The following is a 26,756-nucleotide window of genomic DNA, read 5'->3' as shown; positions in this document are numbered from 1 at the left end:
TTAATAGAATTAAGAAATAGCTCACCCATCAGTTGCTCTTAAAATCAAAACAGCCTTATATACTTAACAAAGAAATTGAACAATTATTCTACATATCAGGCGTGTTTTATTTATATTTCTAACCTGTTGTGTTTAGTTCATTTTAAGTTTTTGTTTTGGTTAGGGTTATAAGCTGTGAATAAGATCAAAAATTATATAAATACAAACTAAAAAACTCTGTACTTGCTTCCATTTTAAAGAATTTTTTTGGAAGAATACAATAAACAATCCTCAAGAATAAAGTTAATACCTTTTGTTATAAGTCCACACTTCAGCCATTTTTATTTGGGCCTGAAAACTCCTAATTCCCAGCTTGACATTTCTACTTTTCTATATTCAGGGAAGTTAGCTTATAGAGCTATGAATTTACATTAAGAAAACATTTTCCAAACACAAAATTGATTGCATCATCTTAAATCACAAAGACAGCAGTCTGAGATACTGGTAGCTGAATTGTTGACATAACTGATTGATAAGGTAACTGTCTCTTGCAAGTTATAACAGAAAGTACCACAGAAAACAAGTTTTCAATTCCAACTACGAAAGATATAATATTCTTAATGTTATGAGTATAAGCTCTTCCATGTAAATGTTTATTCAAAATCTAAATCTGTTGTGGAGAAATACTTGATTTAACAACGCGTTTTGAAATTAATTTTCACCAATAATTCAGTTTTCAGAAAATGTATGGTTCTATCAACTGTATAAGTAATTTTAATAGTTAATAATTTTCATAAACTAAAACATCATGTTTTAGCACACACTTTATAAATTATGAATTGTTATCACATAGAAGAAAATATTCACATATACATATACATGCACATAACAAGGTAGCTTCTTATACTTCAAGCTGCTTGAATAGTTAAAAAATATAATTCATTTAGTATGAGTTTTAAAATTGTTTGGATAGAGAATTAGAATATTCTTTGTTTAAAGTTTGTTATTGATGATGCAAGGTTTGAGAGGATAATATGATTTCGGTCATTTGACATCGTTATATATTACAAAATTTATAACAAGGCGAGGATTGAAATCTACCCTCTTCGCAGACATAAGAACTTTAAGGCATAAAAATAAAACCTACAAAGTTGTAGCAATGAACTACGGCCAAAATATTATTAAACCAGACAACAGCATAAGGTCCAGACAGGAGAATATGAACTCAGGCATTGTCACTGCACAGAAATCAAGACACATCACACCTGCACAAGTGGTAGCGAAAAATTAACACGAAAATTAATGTTGCCATTTCCTGTGGCATTGCGGCATGTAATCTGAAACACTGGGGCAGGAAAGCTTAGTCAGAAGAGACAAGGGTAAACATTGGGGCAGCTGCCTCCGGCCCAATGTTTTGGTCCTAGACCGCAATGTCATGTCGTGAGTATGGATTTTATTGGTTAAATTTGTTTGATTGTTAAAATCTTTTTAGGTTTCGTTAATCCTTTTTTTTAAATATTGGTACTCAAAGTGGCCTAACTCAACCGCAGGTTGACTTAGCAGTTGGTCTGCTAATTTGATGCACGAAGCCTCAAAAGTTGAAGAAATTCTCTTAATACTGGCATCATCCCATTTAATGTTAGAATTTTCAAACCAGAAATTTTTCACAATTTTAGACTTTTTCACTAGCTCTTTTATTGTATTTTCTTCATGTTCTTTTAGTGGCAGCCTATACATTGTACGTTTTAAATATAATTTTATTTCTTACATTTTGTTACACCCGACATAGAGGGTAGATTTCAATCCTCGTAACATATTTTAAACCTTTAAATTATTTAAAAGATGAAATAAAACAGTTTCATGGTTGAATGTTAGAAGATTTTGAATGGATATGTTAAGTATTAAACAATCTAGAGGTGTTTTTAAATAAACTTTCTCAAAAGAAATTAAAAAATTTGAGTGTAGAATTTAAATTTAGATTCAATTCTAAGAAATAGAACTCTCTGAACTTTTATTACAAAAGATATAAAATTATTTGTATTATTAATATTATTTCTTTTTATTCACATGGAATAATTGAATAATTACATGTTCCATTAATAATTAAATGTTTAAGCAAAATTATTTGTTTTTTAATTAATCTTTGTATATTTTAGATTTAGTCCAATAAAATTTACTTTGGCTAAGAACATGCTATACATTGAAAAACTTGTTCTTTACTATTTTTTACATTTGTTTTTTTAATAAGTGTTCCAAAACTTTAGTTTATTATATTTTATGTTTATTTCATTAAACCCATCAATAGTAATTTTTTTATTTCTAATTGTAATATTTATTTGTAGCTACTTAATTTAAATACATACATTAAATACCATAAATTTGACGTTCCATAATTTTAAACCAATTATACAACTGTATATACATAATTGTAATGTGTTTAAACATTCAAAAATCACAAATTCTTAAGTTGTAATCTGATTAGATTAAGTTAAGTAGTTATTTTAAGATGGGGATTGAGAAGAAATGTTTAACAATTAACATTTTAGCATTATTTAATCATTTTAAGTAGGGGTAGTGGGATGTGGTTTAAATAAATCATAATGTTAAAAGGTTAAAATATTAAATCAGAAAGTTTTATTGATCTATAACAATATTACAACAGACAATGGTAAGGATATACATTTAATTAAATTCTACTTTATGTATAATATTTATATATATAGCATCTTAAATTTATGAATAGTCTTATGTTTAAATCCTCTCTGTGATTGTATTGTAAACTAATTAATCTAAATGGACCCATATCTGTTAAATTCCAAGGTAGGTATCAAAACCTTTTTTACTATTACGGCAAATGTTAGAATTTAGGGTACACAATGTTTAACTTTTGTAAAGCACCATATTTTTTCACACCAAGACAGAAAAAGAGAAGGAAGTAGAGTGGTTTTAATTATATAAAACTCTTCTCAGCTGCAATAAATTATTATTACAAGATAAACTTAATCTATTATTTTCAATGACAAAACATTCTATTAGGTACATTTTGTGTTCAGGAATGTGTCTTAAAATTTACTTCCATCTACATGTTCAAATATATCTTTAAAAAATATATATGTATATATAATTTGATATTACAAGCACAATGATAAATTATTACATTGAAATATAACCGCTTACAATGAAAACAATTAAGAAATCTCATTTGTGCTAACAGTTGTAATTTCATAGTAAATAATATTCAACATATAACATGGTTTAACCTAATACTTGTTGCAGGAGGGAGTATAACCCGTGTTTTAACTTTTTAACTCAGCTCAAAAATAACTGTTATCTTGATGGTTAAGAATTATAGTGAGGAACTAATTTTCTTCTTTATTGGCTCAGGAAGAAAAATCGATAAGCAACAGTAGCCAGAAGTCCGATGGCAATAGGAAGTAGCCAAGATTTCCAGGAACTGAAAAATAAAGATCAGTGTTACATTGAATCTTATATGTAATAACTAGAACACAGGAGTTTAACCCTTTGAGTGCCAACGTACGGGTAACCAGACGTTTTAACATCATGCATAAATTGTCAATATCCGGGTAACCGGACGTTTTAAAAACGCGCATAAATTGCCAATGTCAAAATACGTTAATTATATTTTTACACATATTTCCTATCAATTCATTAAAAAAATAAACGTAGTTTCTGTTAAGTATGTTTTATGATGCACAAACACAGCTGATTAGTCAGTAACAACGAAGTAATGATCAAGTTGGCCTGTTGTCAATGACGTCGTGGCCGAGATGCCTTGTTTTCATTGTTGTTAGTCTAATGTTTCGCTGTTTCAATGTTGAGGTTATGTTTCTGTTTGTTTATGATTATAATATACCCAAATAGTGTGTGTAATTTAGGCGTATAGTGAAGTATTATGAATGTTTTAATGTCCCTACTGAAAGAAAATACTCTTAAAATTAAAAAAGAAAAAACATTTTTTAGTTTTTATTGTTGTTATCCTTTGTGTTTCTGGTAGTATAAGAAGTTTTTGAGTATAATTAGTATTAATATACATATTTGTATACAAAACAAAACAAAAATTATAAAAATTCGCCAATAAATAACAAAGTTAGGACATTTAATAACTGTATGCAAATTGCTAAAACTAGCACAGCACTTTTGGATAACACCTGCAAATACCTTTGGCATTACTGACTAACATTCCAAAAAAATGTTCGGCACTGAAAGGATTAAAGGATGATTCTGATAGTGGCTTAAATATGTAGGAGGAAAACAATTAAGAGCTACAAAGAAATCAAATCTAAACCTCCTTAATTACAAATTAGGAAAACCACTTAAATTAGTTTTATTAAATTTTATGAATACATGTATACCAAACTGGATGTTTACACCCAAACATTTTTAAATGAGTGTTACATGGTTTATGTTTAGAGCTCTTTACAAAAGAAACACTTTGGTGGGTTTTCCTAAAAATATTCAACAGTTTTAAAATGGTTGGCCATGTTTAACACAATAAAATGAATACTACATTTTTTCACAACCATTATGTAAAAAATGAAGTAAATTGACCTATTATCATGAAGTAGTTATTACCATATCATGCTTGTTAGGAAAAGAACATGAGCATTAATGAGGACAAAAATATATAATTAACTCGTCAATGCTATAATGTTGTTAAATTATAATTAATGCTTACTCATGATGTTGATACCAATTTAGAGAAGAATAATGCTAACAGAGCATTATTCACCGTTTTAATATTGTTGTTACTATGAAATTACAGATTCCAATGGTTATGTATCCATTAACATTGTAAACTATCACTAGAATAGTATTGATATAACATATTACATTCCTGCGTCACAGGAATAGGGAAAGCAACTACCAAAATTAAGACACTGTAGCTTTTGCTCCTTTGGAGCCAAATATTATTCTTTGTAAATTTATATAAATTCATTGCTATTCTACATTAGCTGATAATAATAGTTATCATTGTAAAGTTTATTTATAAGTGAAGTACACTATTTTTATTCCTACAGTTGTGGAATATTAGTTGATAAATCAGAGACTGAGATATCAAGTATACTGAGATATATCATCCAAGTTTGAGTCAATTACACAGATGAATGGACAATAACTGGCCTTATAAGGTCAACTATACAAAAGTTCCTATGTTGACTAGAGTTACCAAAGAACATCAGATTGGCATGCGAGTAAATCACTGAAGACAAGCATATATGTACAGAATTTCTCAATCCTAGACCAATTGAACAAAGAAACAATTGTCATCCAAGGACATCTTGTCCTTAAAGCAAATTGTGCATCACACATCTGCTTTATTAAATTTATTTTTTAAAGAAATTTTAGTAATTACAGATTTGACATGACACTGCACAACATATGAATTGTTGAAATGTTTGAACGACAATTCTTGGAAACAATTGGAAAAAGTTTTAATTCAATACAACTATTAATAATCATACAATATTTCTATGTAAATTTGTATTTTGTACGAGGTCTTTCAAAATCAATGACTTTCAGGTGACTCGACAAATAAATATAGCCTGCCTTTTTATGAGTAGATACAATTTTTTTAAGGTTTAGACACATTTTTAACCCTCCAGTAGTTAATTAACTAAACTTTTAGAAAATTTTATCTACTTAAGACAAGAATACACTTTTTGTACGATGTAAAAAAAGTAAACTTTACTTTTACTTTTTGTAGGATGTAGACTTTAGGAGTTACATGCCAAAAACTGAAATAGTAAGAATATTAAAGAATAAGTTTGTATATATCAACAAGTCTTAACTTATGAGTATTATAAAACGTGTGTATGAAGTATGTTGAAAATTAATATAAAGCTGATACTAAGTCTGAATTAAAAACAAATTTTTTTTAGTAAAAGTTGAAGAGCAAAACTTTATAACAATATTACAAATTTGTTAGTTATGACCATTGTGTATTCAAGTTAAACCAATAAATGATTACTTGAATAGAAATGATTCTGTAAATGCGTGTACTACTGACACAATCAGAGAGGCCATCCACCCAAGATATGGTAGGCCATGAGCAGACAGGTTTCTGAGGTCATCTAGATAGTTGTGCCAAGGCTAAATTTAAGTGATGCTAGTCACTTGTGGCATCCATGTTCCACTGATTTCCTTATCTTCTGTAATGTAATAAAGATGAACAAATTTTGAAAACACCAACAAATTGTTATTGAATGTTTTGTTTCTAGGAGTAAAATATTCCTAAAAGTACATTAATGTATTATTTAAAATTTTCCAATTATACTACTAACATGCATTCATTATTTAATATATTCCCGGTGAAGTTTTAAATTTAATATAAAAAATAACTTAAATAAAACATTTTTTCAGACAGAGTTGTATTACTGAGTAGGTTATGACATATTATTATTAAAACCTTTGATTATATTGTTACTAATATAATCAATGTTACAACTTTCCAGGAGCAAGTTTCTAAGCCAATTATGTAGGTTTAATGTGTTTTTTGTGTTGTAATACATTTATTCTTAATGATTACAGATGATACAAATGTGAATAATTTGTGAATAACATTTCAGATATCTCTCACCTGATACACTTTATTTGGAAATGCAATAAAATGTTTTAAAACAATGTAAAATCCTAAAATATACATATTAACTTGTCACTAATTGTCAACACTACAGTTTCACTACCTTGTACAATATTGCATATGCCTTCATTTTATATGACCGAGTGAGCACAAATCTTTTTGTAGCCTGAATTTTCTATAACAATATAGTAAAGAGAAGATCTGATATGTCTGAAAATTCCAAGGACAGAACACTTATTTTGAATCTACAGTTTTCTCTAAACACTATGTCAACTCATTCAACAAGGCCATCCTGTAGTGCCCGAGTTTGGTTCTTGACCTCCTTCATTTTGCACGTCAGTTTGGTCATCTTTAAACTTGACACTATTCATGCACAAACACCATTATTCTCAATGTTTTTTTTCGTAATCACATCACACTCTCCAATGGATTTCTGCTGCACTATTTCCTTCGGCTGTAAATAACACTCCTCAATTCACATTTGTCTGAAGGATCAACAGAGGCAGCCATGTTTAAGCGAATGCAGCTCTGCACAAATTTGCTACTTGAACTCGTCAGTGGCATATGTTGAAGTTTATATATTTATTATGTATAAACGAGGTACACATTGGCCTGACAAGTAGCAGGTCAGCTGTATGAGCTGTAGTCGATCAAGCATCTTTCCCACTGCTTTCATAAAACTTCATAATTTCACCTTTCATTGAAGTATGCTAATTAAAATTATGTTTAAGTGATAAATATTCTTTTACAAATATTCAAAAGATTGTGTTCTATAAAAAAATACTGTTTTCCACCGAGCAGTTTTTACCACTGCCTGCTGGAGGGTTAATGGTAGGTAAGCATAAATCAACACCTTTAACTTTAGTTTTACTTCATAAATTCTGGAATTACTAAAACATGTTTTTATACATCTATTTTATATTTTAGTAATTTAATGTTTACATTGTAGTATGAGAATAATCAATAATTTTAGGGCTATTTTGAATAGGCAAGAAAGACTTGCAAATGATATACACAAGTGTTGATAAGAAGTGTTTCAACACTCAAGTGTACTGTGCCCCATAGAGATGACTTGCAGTTACGACTCACAATGACAAGCACTTAATACAATTATTAGGGACCACACTGACAAACATCCTGTAGATAAACTGAATCAAATATAAAAAAACAATAGCATATTTAATTACTCAAGACTACAATATTTTGAGATACATTAATCACTGATAAAACTTGTGCTTTTTATTGTGTTCATGATTTTAATTTTTAATTTCAGTTATAAAACATCTGTCAACATTAATTCCCCACAATGATAATAGATTGGTACACTAAATGGTTTATTATTTTTTCTCAAACTAAAATGTTTCTTCTGTCAGGTACTTATTCAATTCTAAATACTGTATAACTAGGCAAAAGTCAAAATGAAATTACTAACATTTCTTCAAAATCTAAGTTTTAAAAATAAAAACAAACAAAAATTATATATGTATGTATTAATTAGTAATAAACCACTTCCATTTCTACAGTCAATATAATATTAAAACACTTTCAAGGGGTTTAGAAATATTCCTGTTGTAGTAGGTTGATAGGTACAGCCTCCTTCTTATACTTCCATCCAATCAAACTTTATTCAATAAAAGAACAATAATGACGAATCTTGTAAACTTTTTTTAATTTTATAGAGAAACTGTTAAAAATAATGTTTTTACTCTTAGACTATTAAGTCATTAAATATATTTCAAATTTTCTGCTTTATTACTACTTAACGCATATTAAAACAATATTTTATTTTCATGTAATAAAAAATGTTAATGTATAACTTTAAAAAATTCTTCAATTGACTATAAAGATCTATTCACCATGTACTCTTTTCTTAAAAATGTCTTTAAATTATGTTCATTTCTTACATTACTAAGGAATTGATAGAAGAATTTGTATTTTCTCAACTGCTATTTTAAAATAAAAACTTTATAGACCTTCTTAATTATATATTTTGTATTTTCTCTTGCCCAACAAAAAATTTATGAGCCATCTAAAATTCCTGTACAACTTTAAAGACCTAGTACCAAATTATTATTATTATTATAAATTTTAATTAAATCATTGAAATTTATACTTGTTTAAAGAGAATGGTATGTACAATTGATACCACTGTTTAAACAAAGTTTATCAGTCTATTAGACTCCAGCGAATGCCTGATGCCTTCATTTCTACTTGCTTGGAACAGCTTTCATGCTTTATAATGAAACCAAGCAAGCACACACACGTCCGAAACTAGAATGATATAAACTATGTCTATGATTATATATCGTTAATCTGTTTAAAATATGTATTTTCGGTACCCCAAGGCAATTACGTAATTGGCAAACAGCAATCCAGGAGTTACACATAATATATACATTTTTGTGTATTGAATGTACAGAACATTTGTCAACATGCAAAGAAATCTAAAAAGAAACAAAGAGTTAACACACTGAGAGTACATCTGTATATTATTTAAATAACTGAATTACCAAAGAAAGCAAGAGCAGATTCTAAAGATATGTGGATGACAATTGTTTCATAAAAGTTCATGATATTAATCATAATGAATCATTGAATAAATTATTATAGTTACATCACATTTCTGTGCTATGGTTCAAAGAAGATTTAAATAAAAATCTAAATTTACATCATAATATACCACTGTACAAATAAGCCAAACTCTGGCATAAAATTAGATTTTAAATGTTTACAGTGCACATGTAACTAAACAATTGTTTAAAAGTAATTCAGCTAACTTTTATTTAGTTATAAGAAATTCTAAATACTACACTTACTTTTTTTCTGTGATAGAGTATGGAATTTATTTTTGAAGTACAGCTTCAATGCGGTTTTTATGACTAAGGAACTTATTTATAATAAACCAACAAGACAGAGTGTGAAAAGACCCAGAAAACCCATAGAAACTACTTTTTTCGGATTATTGCAACTTTGCTACCATTTGACCTTTAGACCCCAAAATAAATAGGATTCTTTCCTTAACCAAAAGGATTCTATGTGAGTTCTAGAACCTTTCTATCAAGAGTTAAGTTACCATAAAGACAGACAACAAGATTTTGTGAAGGACCTTTTTGGTCCTTAACTATAAATGGCTTTTGCATCTTGGAAGTTTTCATATATAAACTGATATAATCAATAATCTACAGTAAAAATTAGTTTACTGGTTTCATTATATTTCAGGAATATTTTGGTTGAACAAATTGGTCACTGTGAGAACACATTGAATCTTCAGTACTGTAAGCATTGATTGTTCACAAACACATGCATATGGGAGAAAACCCTTTTAATAAAAACCTGACTAACAAACTCTATAATGGTATTAAATATTCAAGCTTTACTATTTTGACATTTTTACATGTAGTTGTGCTATTTTGTAAATATTTATGACAACACAGAATTATTTATTGGAAGGTAGAATGTGATATAAAGGTCCAAATGACATACATGGAAATAAAAATCTTGTCATTCTCATACTATTTTTAATACAACTAAAAATTGAAATTTGATTATTTAGAATCATTTTTGTTTGTCACAAAACATTTGGTAACAATAAGTCTATATAAATCTAAAATCAAAGTGCCTGTATGGAGATGAGGGAATAATGAATTGGTAAGTTCGACTGCAACCTGTATTAAGAAGAATCCACTATTAATTGACCAATTAAGTGAACCCAACACCAAGAACGGATGAAATGGACTCAATTGTCATAGCACATACCACATTGGTCTCTCAGATTATCACGCAGTGGCAGGACAAACTAAAAAGTAATAAATACAATATTATCAAGTCATTGGAACTCAAATTTAAATTCAACATAGGGTCTCCATCGTAAAAAGATAAAATGGCATTAATAAATGTAAAAGTGCTAAAAAATCTATTAATGAATTAAAACAAAATTTATTCGAAATGTGCTTTACTGAACTATATTCTTATACACTTCTCTATCATCTCTATAGTTACCACATGGTAAACAAAACCACAGAGGACTCAATGGAGCAATTAAAACACAAATATTCCCCTGGCAATGCAACACTAGTGAATTCTGTTGAGTAGTTGATTAATAATCTCAAGGAGACAATTAGATATTCATGTATTTATACATATGTGCATATTAATGTTTAAAAAAGCACTTTGCAAGATTGTTTGGTAATTTGCTCATTCTTTTCTTATAAGACCTATTCTACATGAATTCATACATTTTTATTTTCTAAGAAAATTTAGATTGCTGGTATGTTACGTACAATAATGGTCTAAATTATCTTTTAGACGAGACTGATCAAGATATTTTTTTTTTTATTCAGCAGAAAATGTTTTGAAAAATTCAACATATTCAAATTCCCAGTTGTATGATTGTAAGCTTTAATTAATTTGTACAACGGTTTATATTTTAAGACTTAATTTTTACGAGATAAAAGATTTGCTATTAATTTTTTTTAACAAGTTTGCATTGCAAATTATTACTGAAAAATATCCACTTTTTACAAGCAAGGTGTAAAAGTAGGTTGAAAGCTCATAATGCAGAGTGCCTTGTGATTGTCAGATTAGACATCACATTAAATGTTATCACATAGTGATCTTTGGGTATACGTATGAAGAGACTAGACAAATTCGTCAGTAGCACACTTAAATTCCTTAAAGGCAGTATAGTCATTGACTTAGGTCAGACCAATTATAAGTAAAATCTATAAAATCACTTTAGTGTTTCATGTCTTGCTTAGAGTGGGATTCCACATTCTTAGTTATAGGCAGAGTTTATTCCTACCACCATTTTATAAGTTTAAGGATTTGAAATTAATAAAACTAGATATTTATTACATGTACTCAGGTTGCAGTGCTCAGATGGTATAGTTTCTTTATAATTGATAACCTTAATGGATATTAATTAACAGTGTCTATTTAATCTTTGATCAGGCAGATCACCACAAAGAACTAATTGTGTACCAATAGCTTTAACAAGATTACTGTGAATGATGTGATAGTGCTATTATGCATGCTTGTTCGATATGTCCAGCATCCACTGGTTTTCATGTTATAACAAAAACATCTCTTTTAATTCAATTACTATATACAGGAACAAAGATAAGAAATCTATATTTCAAGTGTTTCTTGAATCCATTAGAACATCAAGTGGTATGGTTGGGGTATTTCTTTCAATTACCTTACTGGTATCACACCAGTAACAAGTATAACACAATGGAATGTCATTATCTATTTTGGTCTTCTAAAGATGTTCATCATCATAGATCATCAGGTATGTGGTTTAGTACATGAAAAATTACTAATTACAGTTTTTTATCAGATGAAGGTATATGTCATGCGGATGTTTTAAATTTTTAGAAAAAGAAAATTATGACCAAATGACTGGTGATGTAAAATATGAACCTCTATTTTCATATAGTCAAACCATAGTGTGTATTTCAAATTTAGAGTATGATATTGTCATAGAGAAGTTGTTTACTAATCAAGGTTATTCCTACCTGTCTCTAACTCCCGAGGCGACAGGAATAATTATGATTACCTTATCCTAAAGGAAAAGAAGCTTCTGGTATTTCGACTTTGTTTGGTCTCTTTACATGACAGAATTAAATGTGATGCATGTCCATACTGACCGTTATAAGTTACTGGACAGCACAAATGTTAAACTCCTTTTACAAACTCCCTCCATTTAAATAGCAATCTTATCTAAATTTTCAAGAGACTGAAAATGTTTTACTTCATTATCATACAAAAATCTAATTTAAAATTCTGGATTAATAGCTTGGTTATAGATTCCAACATCTCTATACACAGGTGTTATAATTCAGTGTCATTGATAATTAAGAGGTGGTTTTGTCAAAAAATTCTCCAGAAGAAATATGTAAAAGCATGCATTAAAGATACAAGTCTAAAAAAATTAATCACATGAAAAATATTATAAATAATACAAAGTGGTTTTATACTACTGACATTTGCAAGTCTATTTCAAAATCTTTATAATTGGTATTTTTCATTTGTAGGATTATCAAATTTCTTGAAAAAAAAACCTATATTACTCATGGTAATGATCAATGATAAATGACCACCCTACACTACAGTTAAGAATATTACAATACTTTACATTTTTTATAAATCAGATACCTCCAAAGATACAATAACAAGACAGAAAGTCATGGTTAAGGACTAGACAGGCTACAGCCATTGAATTGAAAGGAAATTTCTCAAATTATTTTTTTATATTATTATGAAGTGATTGATATAATATAACTAACAATTAACTTTTGTGATGTGTCTGAAGAAGATAGCCTCGCTATCGAAAGGCCTCACAAAAAATAAAAGTATTAAATATTGGTTTTATGTTTTAAAGTAAGTTAACAGTAACCAATATAAGCTCCATCTACAGCATAACTAACAATTTAAATATTTCATAAAAGTTTGTAAGTATTAATGGACGCTGCACTCAAAAGCTTTTATGGCCTAATTTTTATAATCTCAGGAATCATGATTCAGTTAGGAGCAACAGAAAGAGGAAGCAATACAAGCATCACATTTAGATGATGATTTTGCCTGGTTGTTTACAGAAACATAACAACACAACGCAATGATAAATGAAAGTATTGAAAAATGTATTATTGCATGGCAATACAAGTTGACCGTGACCAATATCTCCTTTGTTTATTTTACCAATTATGATAATTCTAATGAATGTAGGCTTCTTAATTACCTGAATGTTAAGAAATCTTATCTTTTGACTGATATGTAAGTAATGCACTTTCCGTTCACTAAACTGATTTCAATATCAAAACCTCTGTGATGAAAAATAACAAGAATATGGCAAATTTTCACCTATTTAAAAATATTTTTGCAATTTAACTTCTTTGCATTTTAAACTTTTTTTGTACTGACACATACATTTGAATTTAGCTAACAAAACATAAGTTTGGTTTACTATGATTGTAACACAGGTTGTGTCACTTTCACTCGGATTTATATGGCAGTATTTGATCTTTGACTCTTAAATGACTGAAATTTGAATGAAATTCTCAAATAATTTACAAATTTTATCAGCTTCAAGGTTGAAACTTTATAGATAGATTGGTCATTTATTAGTTGCTTTTAAATTAACTAAGTAATAAGTAATTTAAGTTATAGGTTGATATTTTTTTGAAAGTATTTGTATTTGCGGAATACAAATACAATTCAAAAATAACTCTACAGGTTATATCAACAAATATGAGTTTGTTTCCATATTTTGAGCTTAGTCTCCACCAAATGCACTAGTATTTTAATAAATTGATAGGAAACACTATGGCAATTACAGTGATACTGATAGAAAAATATTAATTTAGTTAGTTATTAGACAGAGATTTAAGCACTTTCTAGACACAATGGGAAGAGGATTGAATTTTATAACTGTGCAATACAGTAGGCGTCACGTAATGGCCTGAAGAGCTGAGGCTCACCTAGCTGAAGGACAGAGAATGTGATCATAAATCAATGACCTGATACAGAAAGGAGCCACGGCCACCCTTTTGGTATCGCAGGATCTGAGAGGGCAATCATAAAAATTTACTGCCGATTGCAAAGGATTAAACAATTCTGCTGGTATCAGAATCAAGTGAAAAGAGCCACAATATCGATAATGGGCATTGATTCATTCCTAGTTAAAATTTCCAGGGATATTATAAATATGTTTGTATAATCTAAGCTTTTTCATCGTTGGTGGCAGCCCTAGTTATAGTCATGCCAAAGTATTGTGGTTCCGAAAATGTTACACTGCCGACCAATATAAGAAAAATGCATCGGAAAGTTATCTGCTAAGGAAGTTACTGAAGTGCAGTTGTTTATTATAGATGGCGTTCAAAGTATTACAAGAAGAAAGTAATATTAATATTTTATTCTAAAACAACACAGAGGTAGAACTAACAAGATGAACTCCATTACACTAATAAAGGCAACCTGGGATTGAACGCCGTAAAGTGGACTTTACGAACACATTGTCAATCACACACTGTCCACGAACTCTGTAAACAATTCGGTGGCATCAACAGGTGCAATGGCATTTCAACTTATGTCGTCGATCTTCATTCACAGTTTCACTATTCATGTCAAGTCTATTCATTTTTTGGGATTTATCAACTCCTGATTCAAATAGCTGTCAAATTATTTCCTGATTTCTTAAGTTCTTAGAGACAGACAATCTTGTTTTTGAGACTTTATTGGTTCCCGACAGTTTTTCATATTTTCTTATGGTGTGCTACATTCTGTCTTTTGGCTATGGCTATCACCAGAAATATTTTGATATACAACCAGTTTGTTTGTGCACTAAAATTGCTAAGCAATCACTAGATTTTGAAAGGTATTTTTTTGTACAAGTGTTAATATTTCTCCAATTCAAAGTTAACTTCCGCATACTTGAATAACAGTGTAAAAAAAATCCCTTTAAAATATGCCAAAATGGGCTTACAGTACAAAAGTTACTATACAATCAGATTTAGAGCAAAATTATAATAAAACAGAGAAAAAGTTATATCAAAATTATTGTAATCTGATACAATTTAAATTTTTTGTCATAAAATATAACAAACATGTATGTAACGCTTTAAATTATTTTCAATATAAACAATATTTTAGAGCACTTACTAAGGTCAGAAAAGATTTCCATGGTACAGCTCTACAGTTAAAGCTCAAAAGGTCAAAGTGAAAAAATTAGCATACAAAACATGATTTGAGTGTAAGGCACTTATATTGGACCAACTCTTGTAATAATTGTCAATTATAAGAGCTTACCTATCGCCATCTGCTGAATTAGTCAAAGGTACTGCTGTTGGTAGCTTCTCATCCTTTGATGTTTTCTCTGACTGAAACAACATTTCTGTTATTATTAAATGTTTTATAACATAAATTTGTAATTAGTAAGATTTTTCAAGTGTCGGATAAAATTATGAACACTATTTTCAATACAATCTGTAAAATAACAAACATCAAAAGCAATGTTTTCAAAATGGTCTCATAACAATGCTACATTATAAAACAATTTAGGACCAATTCCAAATTTTTGGAACAATTCAGCCTCTTAATTATAGCACTGTACAGGTAGTGATTGCAAATAGCACAATAGCTAAGCTGTGCCCAAGACTTTAGTAATGTGGTTTCAATGCAAAAAATATTACACTAGATCATGATAATCTGACATTAATTCTGTAGTAATAAATTATATGAGGGAAAGGTCTTAACTCTGGTTTGATGCCAACTGCCTATATGTTAACGAATATAAGACGGAGCACATCTTTTAGTTTAAGGAAATACTCTGACAATAAATCAATAAAGTTACTGGGAATTAATTTAGATTCTAGGCTTACTTGGAGAAGTCATACTGATGCTCTTTGTTCTCGCCTGTCTCGAGTAATTTTTTTACTTAAAAGACTTAAAATTTGTACTAGCTCTACCATAGTTACTAAGGCATATTTTGCGCTGTTTCATTCCCACCTTTTGTATGGTGCCCTACTTTGGGGCAATTCAAGTGGTGCCAAGGAGGTTTTTTTATGTCAAAAGAAGGCCTTACGCACAGTTTTTGATGTCAGTACTAGTGATTCTTGTAGGCCTATTTTTGTAGAACACGGTATACTTACTTTGCCGTGTATTTTTATCTTTCAATGTTTGGTATATGTAAAGGAAAATCTAGATGTTTTTAACCTGAGAAGTGTTGCTCATAATTATAATACAAGGTACCAAGATCTTCTAGATTTAAGATATGTTAGACTCACCAAAACCCAGCAAATGTATTTGTATATTGGGAAAAAGCTCTTCAATAAGTTACCATTAGGCTGTAGAGATATTACATGTAAAGTTTTTAAAAATGTTGTTTTAAGATGGCTTAAGAAAAAAGCTTTTTATTCTGTTGATGAGATGTTATCAGGTAGTATTGACATTGTATTTTAATTTAGTTTTTTATGTTTTCTGACATGTACTTATGACCATAAGTGCTAAACCTAGTATTATCTAATTTCTTTGACTTTGTCATGGCATTGTAATGTGGGACGACAAAAAATGATTCTTGATTCTTGAAGCCGGGTATCTGAAAGAAACTACACTGATATGTCAGGAGTGGGGACACACAATTCCTTCCCTAGGCTTGGACAGTCCAGTGTTGCCAGTGATGTCAACCTGGCTTCAATTCTTTAAGTGTACTTTTATAGACAACAATTTTTAAAATGATATGTTACAAGACTATAAGTGCTATTTGAAAATTTTGAGTTATCCCCCACCCCCACCCCTCCACTGAGGGTAAAAAAAATTGAAAAATATTATTATTAGTGCTGCCATTTGTGGCTAGTACGAGTGCTTCAAATTGATTTACCACATCTAAAATAACAAACAAATTTTAAGAAGAGTGCAACTTACTTTTCAATCACCCTGTATACTAAGTATTCCATTTTATAGCACAGATCATAGTTATCAACTTTACTGCCAACACTCTTCAACACAACCATGAAGTATAAGGTTTAAAACATTTGCACCCATTTATTTTAGGGATGTCCTTCCACCAAATCAACACAACCATGAAGTATAAGGTTTAAAACATTTGCACCCATTTATTTTAGGGATGTCCTTCCACCAAATTATATCATTTAAAATTTTTATTTATGTAAAACGTATTTGTTGTTGATTTAATTGTTTATTTAAAACATAAAATACTGTTAAATAATTGTTTTCTAAAACATTTCTAACACTTTATACAAATTGTCAGAACAAAAGTACGGCACCAATATACAAACATTGACAAAAAACCTATATAAACAAAAAAACAATATAAGAGGTAAATAAATACATATTTAGTAAAAGTAAAAAGACAAACTATTTTAAACTATTTTGGACAGAAAGAATGAAACTATCAAAGTTTAAATGGGTTTACTGTTATTACTCTAATATTTCAAAACTTTGCAACATGTATCTGGATTTTGATGTTATAGTAATTATTATGCTTACAAGTTAACTAGATTATGGTGTTCAAGGGGTTAAATTTATCTAAATTTGTAGTCTGACTTAAACCGCACACATGGAATAACTAAAGCTGTCAGACTTCCATTGTCTTTTACTCCTAAAACGTAGGCCCATTCAGATAGGGAAACTTCTGTCACATTACTGAACAAAATTGCTTTAGAGATTTAAAGGTTTTTTATGTACAAGCTACCAATCAACACCTTGATAATAACATAAAAGTATTTAATAAATTATATAATACCAAAACTAGAGGCTTGTATAAAAACAAACGTTAAATGGTTCACATTTTACATCTAAAACTCTCAAACAATGATGATTTTCAGGTAGCTTATTAGGCCGTTGTAAGCTGAGGTTAACTAGCAATGCAACTAGGGGCATTTTGGTGACGCTACTAGTTAATGCAGCAAAATTATGCTCTGTCACTAGTTACGTAACTCACAGAGCAACCTAAAGTATGACATTTTTGTCACAAAAATGATGTTGAACGATGAGCTTCTGTTGCTTGTTCTGATATTGAAAAACAAAACAATTAATTGTTGGGAAAATGTGCACATATTAATTTCTAGATTAAATAAAGGCTAATATTACACATTTTTTGATGACCTGTGCGTGCACATTAATAAGTATTTTCTTACATAGTATGTACAATAGTATGATCCATAATTTTATTAATTCGGCTACATACAAGAATATAATATTATTTTGTCTCATCTTTTCTTTATTTGCTACCAACTTCACTATCCATTTAGCTTCTAATAAACGTTTTAACGGTTCTCATTAGAGTATAATACAAGCCTGAAAGTGATTTTAATTTCAGATTAGGAGCTAGTAAACAATAAACACAATGCACGCTTTGTACACAATGTGACTTTGTATGGACGCAGAGAAACAGAGGCATCATCAGTGACTCTGGATCATAGGCTGCATTTAAAACAATGCCTCAGAACACTTATGAGTAACAAAATGTTGCCCGTCCTGAGGCCAAGGCCAGCAACCATCTGTTACCAGTTACTCGGTTATGTCACTAGTTACCTTCGGTTAAAAGACTAAATTTCATACAATGGCCCACAAATCCAAAAGTAACCAGTAGCACCAAAAGTTACCCTTGGCTAATAGCGGCCTTAGAATGGATGGGATAAATGAGAAACTGACAATGTTAAAAACCTCCTTTCTCTTACTATGCTTGTTAAATTCTGCTCTTTTGGAAATATGCACAATAAGAAGAAAATGAATTGCCTTACTTTATAACTTAAAAATCTCAAATGTTTATATATTTTATTTTATGTAAATAACTATGATTATACACTAACATACACCATTTAGTGTTTAAGAAATCATTTATCTCGCTAAGTGTTGGAATGTTCCCAATATTGGACTTACTTCATGAAGTTCTCCAACTTTGTATTTCTTCATCATTTCTCTTGCATCTGAAGAATGTCCAACATCTTCAAAAGCTTCAGTGGCATCCTTTCCCACCTGCTCCAATAAAACCTCTTCTCCACCAGGATGCTACAATAAATATATTATTAAAGATCATTTATCCAATTAGATGGTTGTTTATTTTCTTAAACAAATTAATGATCTGAGTTAGTAATTTGGCTTATTATAAACCATAATTAATTCTATTTTATAAATTAGTTCACAACCAAATCTTACAAAAACAATTGTGTTATTTTCACATAGTGTAATGTGGATAATTTTAACTTTCTCCAGAACTTCCCATTCCAGGATGTCTCTATATACCTGTATTAAGAATAATTTTAAAATAGTGTAGTTAGTTTTAATTTTGTTACTGATAGTTCAAAGATATCTGTCTCTTGTACTCGCACATTATTCTTGAGATAAGATTCCAAAAATAGATAAGGAAGCATTGAAAAGTATCATCTTATACAGTTGTTGGCCACCATCTTATAGCTGTGAACACCATTAAACGGACTGAATAACATAAATCTCATTAAGTTTACAACAATAAGTCTCTTACCACCGTTCTATTCACTGCATACATCAATGCTTGTTAGTTGTTAAGAGTTCCTCAATTTTGGTAATATGAGCAATTTGACTGTATCCATATTTGTCTTACACTGTTACTGACTTATAGTTATGTGTGCAGCTTAATAACAGGCAAAGGCACTTGATACCTGTTTGTTTGACTCGAAAGCAGTTTGGGAATGCAAGAATGCTCTGGTAGAACTGATGAAGAAGAATGGAGTAACACTCAGTAAGAAAAGTAGATATGCTCACGAAAATAGGAACAGAGTCCCTTGTGGTAGGGTCTGAGCTAGGCTACGGAGTAGCCTATTTCCTTCATCAAAGGCTCTTGTAAAAGATTAGGAACAGAGGATTAGATCCTTTTACTGGAGTAGGGCCTCAGATAAGATAATCAAAAATGTTTATCTCTCCTTATGCTAAAGGGTGCGTACCTCTCCTAGATCAAAGTAAGGAAGACATAAGAATGATAGTAGGTATGTTGACAGGACATGGTCTCCTTAGAAAACACCTTATGAAGATGGGTCTTAGACTGATGAATGCAGACTCTGCAGAGAAGCAGAGGAATCAGCGGCTAGTTATCCTGCCATATCTACAACAAGGAAATAAATTCCTAGGGGCATATCTTCTCAGCCCTGAAGACATAAGAGAACAGGAGCTCTCAAATTTAATTGGCTTCTATAAAAGTCACAGATTCTGAGGGCAAAAACTCAAGTAAGGGAGGTGCAAAAGGCCTTTTAGACTAAGTGTGAAGACAAACGTCTCTTAACCTCTGAAAAAAGTGGTAACAGAAAGGAAACTCAATGAAGTGAAGCAAACATACAGTTCATTGCAGGGGCCGTCCAAGATGTATTTCGAGTTGTCTGATTACAACACCCTTCCACACTGTATTCGTATTTGTACCATCGGATCCTATAACATGTAGAGATATCCCCTGTTCATTAAGAGACACAATTGTATTCGTTATGTCCTGATCTGATCCAGATTTTTGATAAACGTACCTAAATAATCAGATCCTGGTTCTTTTATGATTGTATAATGTCCCTATTTTTTTAAGGTTCGATGGAATTGTTTTGGACTTTCAACTTTCTCTATGGATAGTGTCATCCTTCGCCTATTAAATTATATGTCCAATAATTAACTAATGTCTGTAAATCTTTTGATACCAAGGAAGAACTTGGAGTTGAGGAAGCGGAGTGAGTTGCAAAAGCTGTCAGCATTCAGTTGTTGACTGTAAGCAACAAGTTTGTTGGGATGCTGAATCCAGTGGAAGTTGGACAAAAACGTTGATCATTAAAATCACGGAGTGGATGGAAAGACAGCAAGGCGAGGTGGGCTTCTTCTGTCTTCAGTTTTTGTTGGGCCACGGTTATTTTGGATCGTACCTGTAGAGGATGGGGAAACGGGAGTTGCCTGCTTGCATTTTGGAAATTCACCTCGGGATGATACAGAACAACCTTCTTTAGGTAGAGATGATGGAAAGAAGAAAGGAGAGAGCTGATGACACAGTTGCAAGAAGACCTTCAACTGCAGAGGACAGGAAGATGTGGCTATGTGGTTTGTGGTGGCTAAATACATGGAGAAAATCCTAAGAACGAAAAAGGTGACTCTAGATTGTATAGAACTAATCTAGGAAAAGAAGAACCAGACGAGAGCTTGAATAAGGCTCAAACAAAAGTCCTAGCCCGAAGTATTGGGAACACCATTTCCAGGCTGGTCGAAGAAGAGAGGGTGTTCTTTTAGTGGGTATGCCTTCAGGAAAACCTCTTTGAAAGCCCCACACTTGTTCGCTTGGTTATGTTAACAACAAGCGTTTGTTCAGTAATGCATTTTTCACACCCCCTCCAAAAAAAAAGATGTAGTGTAACAACACTGGAAAATGTTGCTAGTGAAGCGGTAGGCTACTCATATGCCTAGAACGATCAGCAAGACGTCATGATACTGAGCTGAGCTCAGTATGAACTGTGAACCAAATAAATTAATTTTGCATTAAAAAAACCAAAATTCTCTCTATACAAAATGATTATTGTGCAACAATTGAAGATGAGTGATCTGTATGTGAAGATTTTGTTTATAGTCAGGAGTTAATGAAAATATGAAACTATTGATGAGTGATGAAGCTCTTTTGAATTTAAACAAGACAGCAAATAAACAAAACCTGCATAACTGGAGATCATCCAGACCTTATTTTTCAGTATCCTTTACACTCTGGGAAGGTCACAGTCTATTGTAAGTAATTGAGCAGACTTTAGGAAACAATTTTAAAATATCAGTAAAATATAGACTGACTCGAGAAATACTTTCAAATAAAATCCTAGGCTCGGAAAAGCTAAAAATTAATAAAAAAATAAAGTATAATTATTTTGTAGGCTGAACATTAGTGAAGTCTATGACTCAAGGTGCTGGAAAAGTTAATTTGACTGCACGATATCAAGAACGGAATTGACTAATAGACTTGAAATTGTGTATGAAGCTTAATTTCTATACTGTAAAGGAATACCGAGTTTGATGATGGTGCATGTCACTCCATGGGATTAGCATATATTTTTACATTGGTCTTAAGGGTAACCAAGATGGCAATGAGAAAATATAAATGAATAAATATGTAAATTAACTCAGTACACTCATGAGAGATTATAAATTTGAAAAATTAACCAATATAGCCTAACTATACCAACAAATACACCATTTTATGGTAACTAGGTGATTTTTTTATTACCATACCAAATTTAATGAACAAAAATGTGAATGTGTCATTTGGCAAGCTATCTCGAGAAAGATTTTATCTGTAGACTTGACTTTAGCATAAAGCTTCATTTCTACGTAGATAAAAATGAGTTCTATGATGGTGCATGTCCAACCATGGAATTTGGCTGAGTATCTTTGAAAGCTTTCATTTAGTAGACTGACACAATTTTCTTTTTTTTTTTTGTTGGGGATGTAAAATTTCTCTTTAGTTTTATCTGTCAATAATGATCATAAAGTTTTCATTGAACTTTAGCATTTAAGTCTGTGATGTGACACATGGTGTGGCATTCTCCTACCTTGTTTAAATTTAGTCAATATGCACTGTAACCAAATACAACTTATTAAACACACCATTGGTTGGTTTACATAAATTTATTATTGTATAATTTTGTACTTTAAATGAGTTCATTTATTAAATTTACTAGTAATTTCAGCTGTTAAATGCAATTACTCAGCTGAAAATTTAAGTAAGAAGAGTTTATATTAATTGATTTTATTTATTAAATAAACTCATTTAAACTAAGAAAATAAATATATTAATACAATTATGTAATACAACTAATTTTTTGTTTAATAAATGATATTTTGTTTACAATAAAAAACAAATTTCAATAACAATTTAGCAAACAACATGTAATTCATCCTAACAAATTTCATACCAATTGAACAAAATGATGACAATGAGCTATTAATTTCTGCTGCTAAATGAAATTATTAATCAACAGTTACAACATTAAGTTTAATTAGTGTATTATAAAAGTGAGGGATAGCCGTCAGTAAATTTATATAAGTATTCTCTGTTATTATTTGTCAGAGCGTAAAAAACTGGGTATTAAAATGATCCATCTAACAGTAATCCATATTTTACTGTTCTTATAAAATTTGTTTACAATCATCTTTTTATATGGAAAACAAATACTTTATGATAATATCCAAAAATATAAATAAGAAAACTTAAAAAAATAAATAAAAAAAAATTTATTTTATTTTTTTTTTTAATTAGAAAACTTATATTATTTACTATTTATGTAAACATATGTTACATTTTACATTCGTATGTATAATTATGAACCAATATAGAAAATTTCAGAAAGAAATATTGAGAAATAAAAGTTTTATAAGATTTTTTAATAAAACTTTACATTTGGACTAAAATGCTAAAATATTGACAATGTAATGTAAGGGCATGTTATTGTAAAGGACTTTTCTAAACAAAACTATATTTATTAAACTAGCATTGAGAGATGGTTGAAAAACATTGGTTAGGACCCTAATGCATGTTCACAAAAAATAAAAGCATGACAAATAGCTTATTTTTTTATATTATTTGCTTTTACTCACCCTCAGTTATTGAAAGGCAGAAGAAAAAGTCCAATCTTCAATCACTCACTATTTTTTAGTGCCTATAGTCTACAGCATAGGCCTATTGAAAAATGTTACTAAGTCTATAAAAAAACTATGCAAAGAAATGTCTCTATATAAAAATATATACATTGTTACATAAACGTTCAGTCTATTTACACTCGTGGCGGGGGAAAACAGTCAAGGTGGCAACCCCGGGTGCACTTGACACATACTGTCCTGGACCTTATACTATAACAAGTTATATATCAATTTGTTAAGTAACTCTTCCCCTTTCGTTTGATGTATCTATTATGAGGATTCGCTTACTATATGATTTAAAAAAATAATATAATCGCAAAGCCGAAAATATCGGCCCGCGGCACACTTCGGTTAAACGTAATGGGCCGAAAACATCGGCTCTCGGCACACTTCGGTTTAAACGTAAAGGGCCGAAAATATCGGCTCTCGGCACGCTTTGGTTAAATATAGTGAGCCGATAATAATCGGCCCTTGGCACCCAAAGGGTTAATTTCTGCTGCTAAATGAAATTATTAATCAACAGTTACAACATTAAGTTTAATTAGTGTATTATAAAAGTGAGGGATAGCGGTCAGTAAATTTATATAAGTATTCTCTGTTATTATTTGTCAGAGCGTAAAAAACTGGGTATTAAAATGATCCATCTAACAGTAATCCATATTTTACTGTTCTTATAAAATTTGTTTACAATCATCTTTTTATATGGAAAACAAATACTTTAAAACAATATTTGTTATAAACGGATGATAAATAATGGAATAAACGTGTGTTACTACTTCTCTGAGATGCAATTAACTTCAGTGAATGTACAGATACAGATTGCATCAGAATAGTAATCACACATTTATTTCTAATCGACACAGAGAAGTGGGAGATGTTTTTTTTAAGCTTTCTTTTATGATTTTTCCAGGTATATACAACAACTTAGGTTATAATGGAAATTTGGTCAAAATACATACAAAGATTTTGATAGATTTTTTTCAAAAAGTACATAATTTAAATGTTTTCTGTGAATAATTAGTATTGTAAATAGCATAGTAACATATAAATATGAGATGAGAGTAGATTCATGGTTTATAAAATATATTTAACTTATACTACTCGTTTTTCATAAGTAATATAATTTTTACTGGATTCTATTTCTTATCTTTAACCTTTGAACTGCTAGTGTCTGCTCTTGTAACTAGTACACTTTTTTCAGCCATTTGTAAGCTTTTTATTAGACTGTTATATACCTCTTAAAACAACAAAATATACAACTTATCATTGTTTTTAGAATATTTTGAGGAATAATAAATTATTTTTATTATTATTTTCTTAATTAAAAAAAATGTTACCGTAGTGTTTGAAAGGGTTTGATATTTTGTTTTTCTAATTTGTTATAACTGCACTATTTTATCATATAGCATATGTGTGAAAGGATTATATAAATTCCAAAATATACAAAAGAAACATAATTAAGTTATATAGTTACCTTAAAAAGAATATGGGTAGGGTACGATAAGCGGACTCGGTTTTTTTTATATCGAAGAATGTAATCATCGATACCTAATATTCGTATCTCAAATCCTAGACTATCAATCGATATATAAGGGTTTAATATTATTTATACCCAGAATAAGAATAATATGATTTATATTTTGTAAGTACCTATAGTCCTCAATAACAATCATATGTTTTAAATTAAAATATGAATGTAATATTTACAGTGATCAAACAAATTATTATAAAAAAAATTAGAAAAACTGAAGACGACCATATTTGCTCCTCTCACAGTTACAGTTGTTTCTTTCCCACAAATTTCACATAATGGCTTATTCTGTACGAGTCCAACATGTTAAAGCCACTAAAAACATGTCTTCATCTTTCAAAGCAATGTCGTGTAGTTTTCTAAAATTGACTGCCATTTTTAATAATAAATGTTACTTATGTAAAATTGAAATTACCGCACATGATTTATTTGAAAGTGTTTACAGCTGTTGATATATATCTTTTAAATTAATTCTTCAACTAATTAATTAGTATCGATTGATTATATTGATGGTGATTAAGCAATATCATTTGCCAATTTCAATATAAAAGACCCGGATCAGTACCCTACCCAAAAATATATGTCCTTATCGGCTTATCACGCTCTACAGATGGTGATGGTTTTCCATGTTCCTGGTTTTATTAGTAAACGTGTTGGCTGAATAATTAAAACTAAATCTATACCTTACAAATTTCCCAAAAACCTGTTTAATTACTAAGGAACATGCAGAACGTTTAGAGGATTAATAAACATAAAACAATTACCACTATTTCAATTCTTACCTCGTTCAGGAAGTCTGTAACATTGTATACAATGTTATTAATTACTATCAAAGATGCATTGTCATTCTCAATTTCTTCCTTAATTTCAGAATAATAATACTCTTTGGTCGCCATATTACACGTAAATACAATTCAATTAGAAAACACAGAACAGGTTATTATATTCAATTTCTCAACCAAATTACGCACAATTATAACTTGCAAAACATAACCGTGAACAGAAAAAAGTTGGAAACACTCAGAGAGGCCCTTACCGAAGTTAAGATAAAGCCTCAGTTCTCAGATTTCATCAGTTACTCTACTTAATTTACTACCTCTACCAGACCAGTACCAATGGCTAAATTACTCACTTCCCTAACAGGATTACCAAATCTAATGTATAAAATTACCCGTGACCTAACACCAAACTTCCCGTTTTTACGACGTGGGAATATCGTATATAATCACCGCATTGAAAATAATTGAACGAATAAGGTGTTGAAATCATTAGGTGATTACGTTAGGTATTTATTCATAAAATTATTGGATTATGCGTTTATGCCAATACATATAAAGTTTTTTTTATCGTACCTTAATTTGTCCAATCTGCATGTTGTGTTGTAAAAATGATTTCTTTTGTGTTCTATTATGTATTTCGGCATTATAATGATGTGAATTATTAATACGTAGTTTATGAAATGTCATGTTATGTGCACATAACTAAAATACTGAACTAACAAAACTAAAA

The 26,756-nt window shown here is 30.1% G+C and overlaps 1 protein-coding gene across 1 annotated transcript; it reads right to left on the bottom strand.

The window, feature by feature from the left end:
• Positions 1–2,590: 2,590 nt before the first annotated feature.
• LOC124360531 (cytochrome b5) lies at positions 2,591–26,370 on the bottom strand. Its single transcript, XM_046814240.1, has 4 exons — positions 26,030–26,370; positions 18,980–19,108; positions 15,386–15,456; positions 2,591–3,433 (listed from the first exon to the last, which is right to left on the bottom strand). Exons 1-4 carry the CDS (start codon positions 26,141–26,143, stop codon positions 3,352–3,354), a joined length of 396 nt encoding a protein of 131 aa, XP_046670196.1. The 5' UTR covers positions 26,144–26,370; the 3' UTR covers positions 2,591–3,351.
• Positions 26,371–26,756: the final 386 nt, after the last annotated feature.

The sequence above is a fragment of the Homalodisca vitripennis genome, chromosome 4 (assembly GCF_021130785.1).
Source record: "Homalodisca vitripennis isolate AUS2020 chromosome 4, UT_GWSS_2.1, whole genome shotgun sequence".
Classification (NCBI taxonomy): domain Eukaryota; kingdom Metazoa; phylum Arthropoda; class Insecta; order Hemiptera; family Cicadellidae; genus Homalodisca; species Homalodisca vitripennis.
This window is presented reverse-complemented; position numbering and strand designations above follow the sequence as displayed.

What these genes read in the sequence shown, in the direction of transcription:
- LOC124360531 (XM_046814240.1), bottom strand. Translation starts at nt 26,143, where the DNA reads ATGGCGACCAAAGAGTATTATTATTCTGAAATTAAGGAAGAAATTGAG. An exon ending in AAGTTGGAGAACTTCATGAA is followed by an intron (nt 15,457 to 18,979) that starts GTAAGTCCAATA and finishes ATGTTGTTTCAG; the next exon opens with TCAGAGAAAACATCAAAGGA. An exon ending in AATTCAGCAGATGGCGATAG is followed by an intron (nt 3,434 to 15,385) that starts GTAAGCTCTTAT and finishes TTTATTTTTCAG; the next exon opens with TTCCTGGAAATCTTGGCTAC.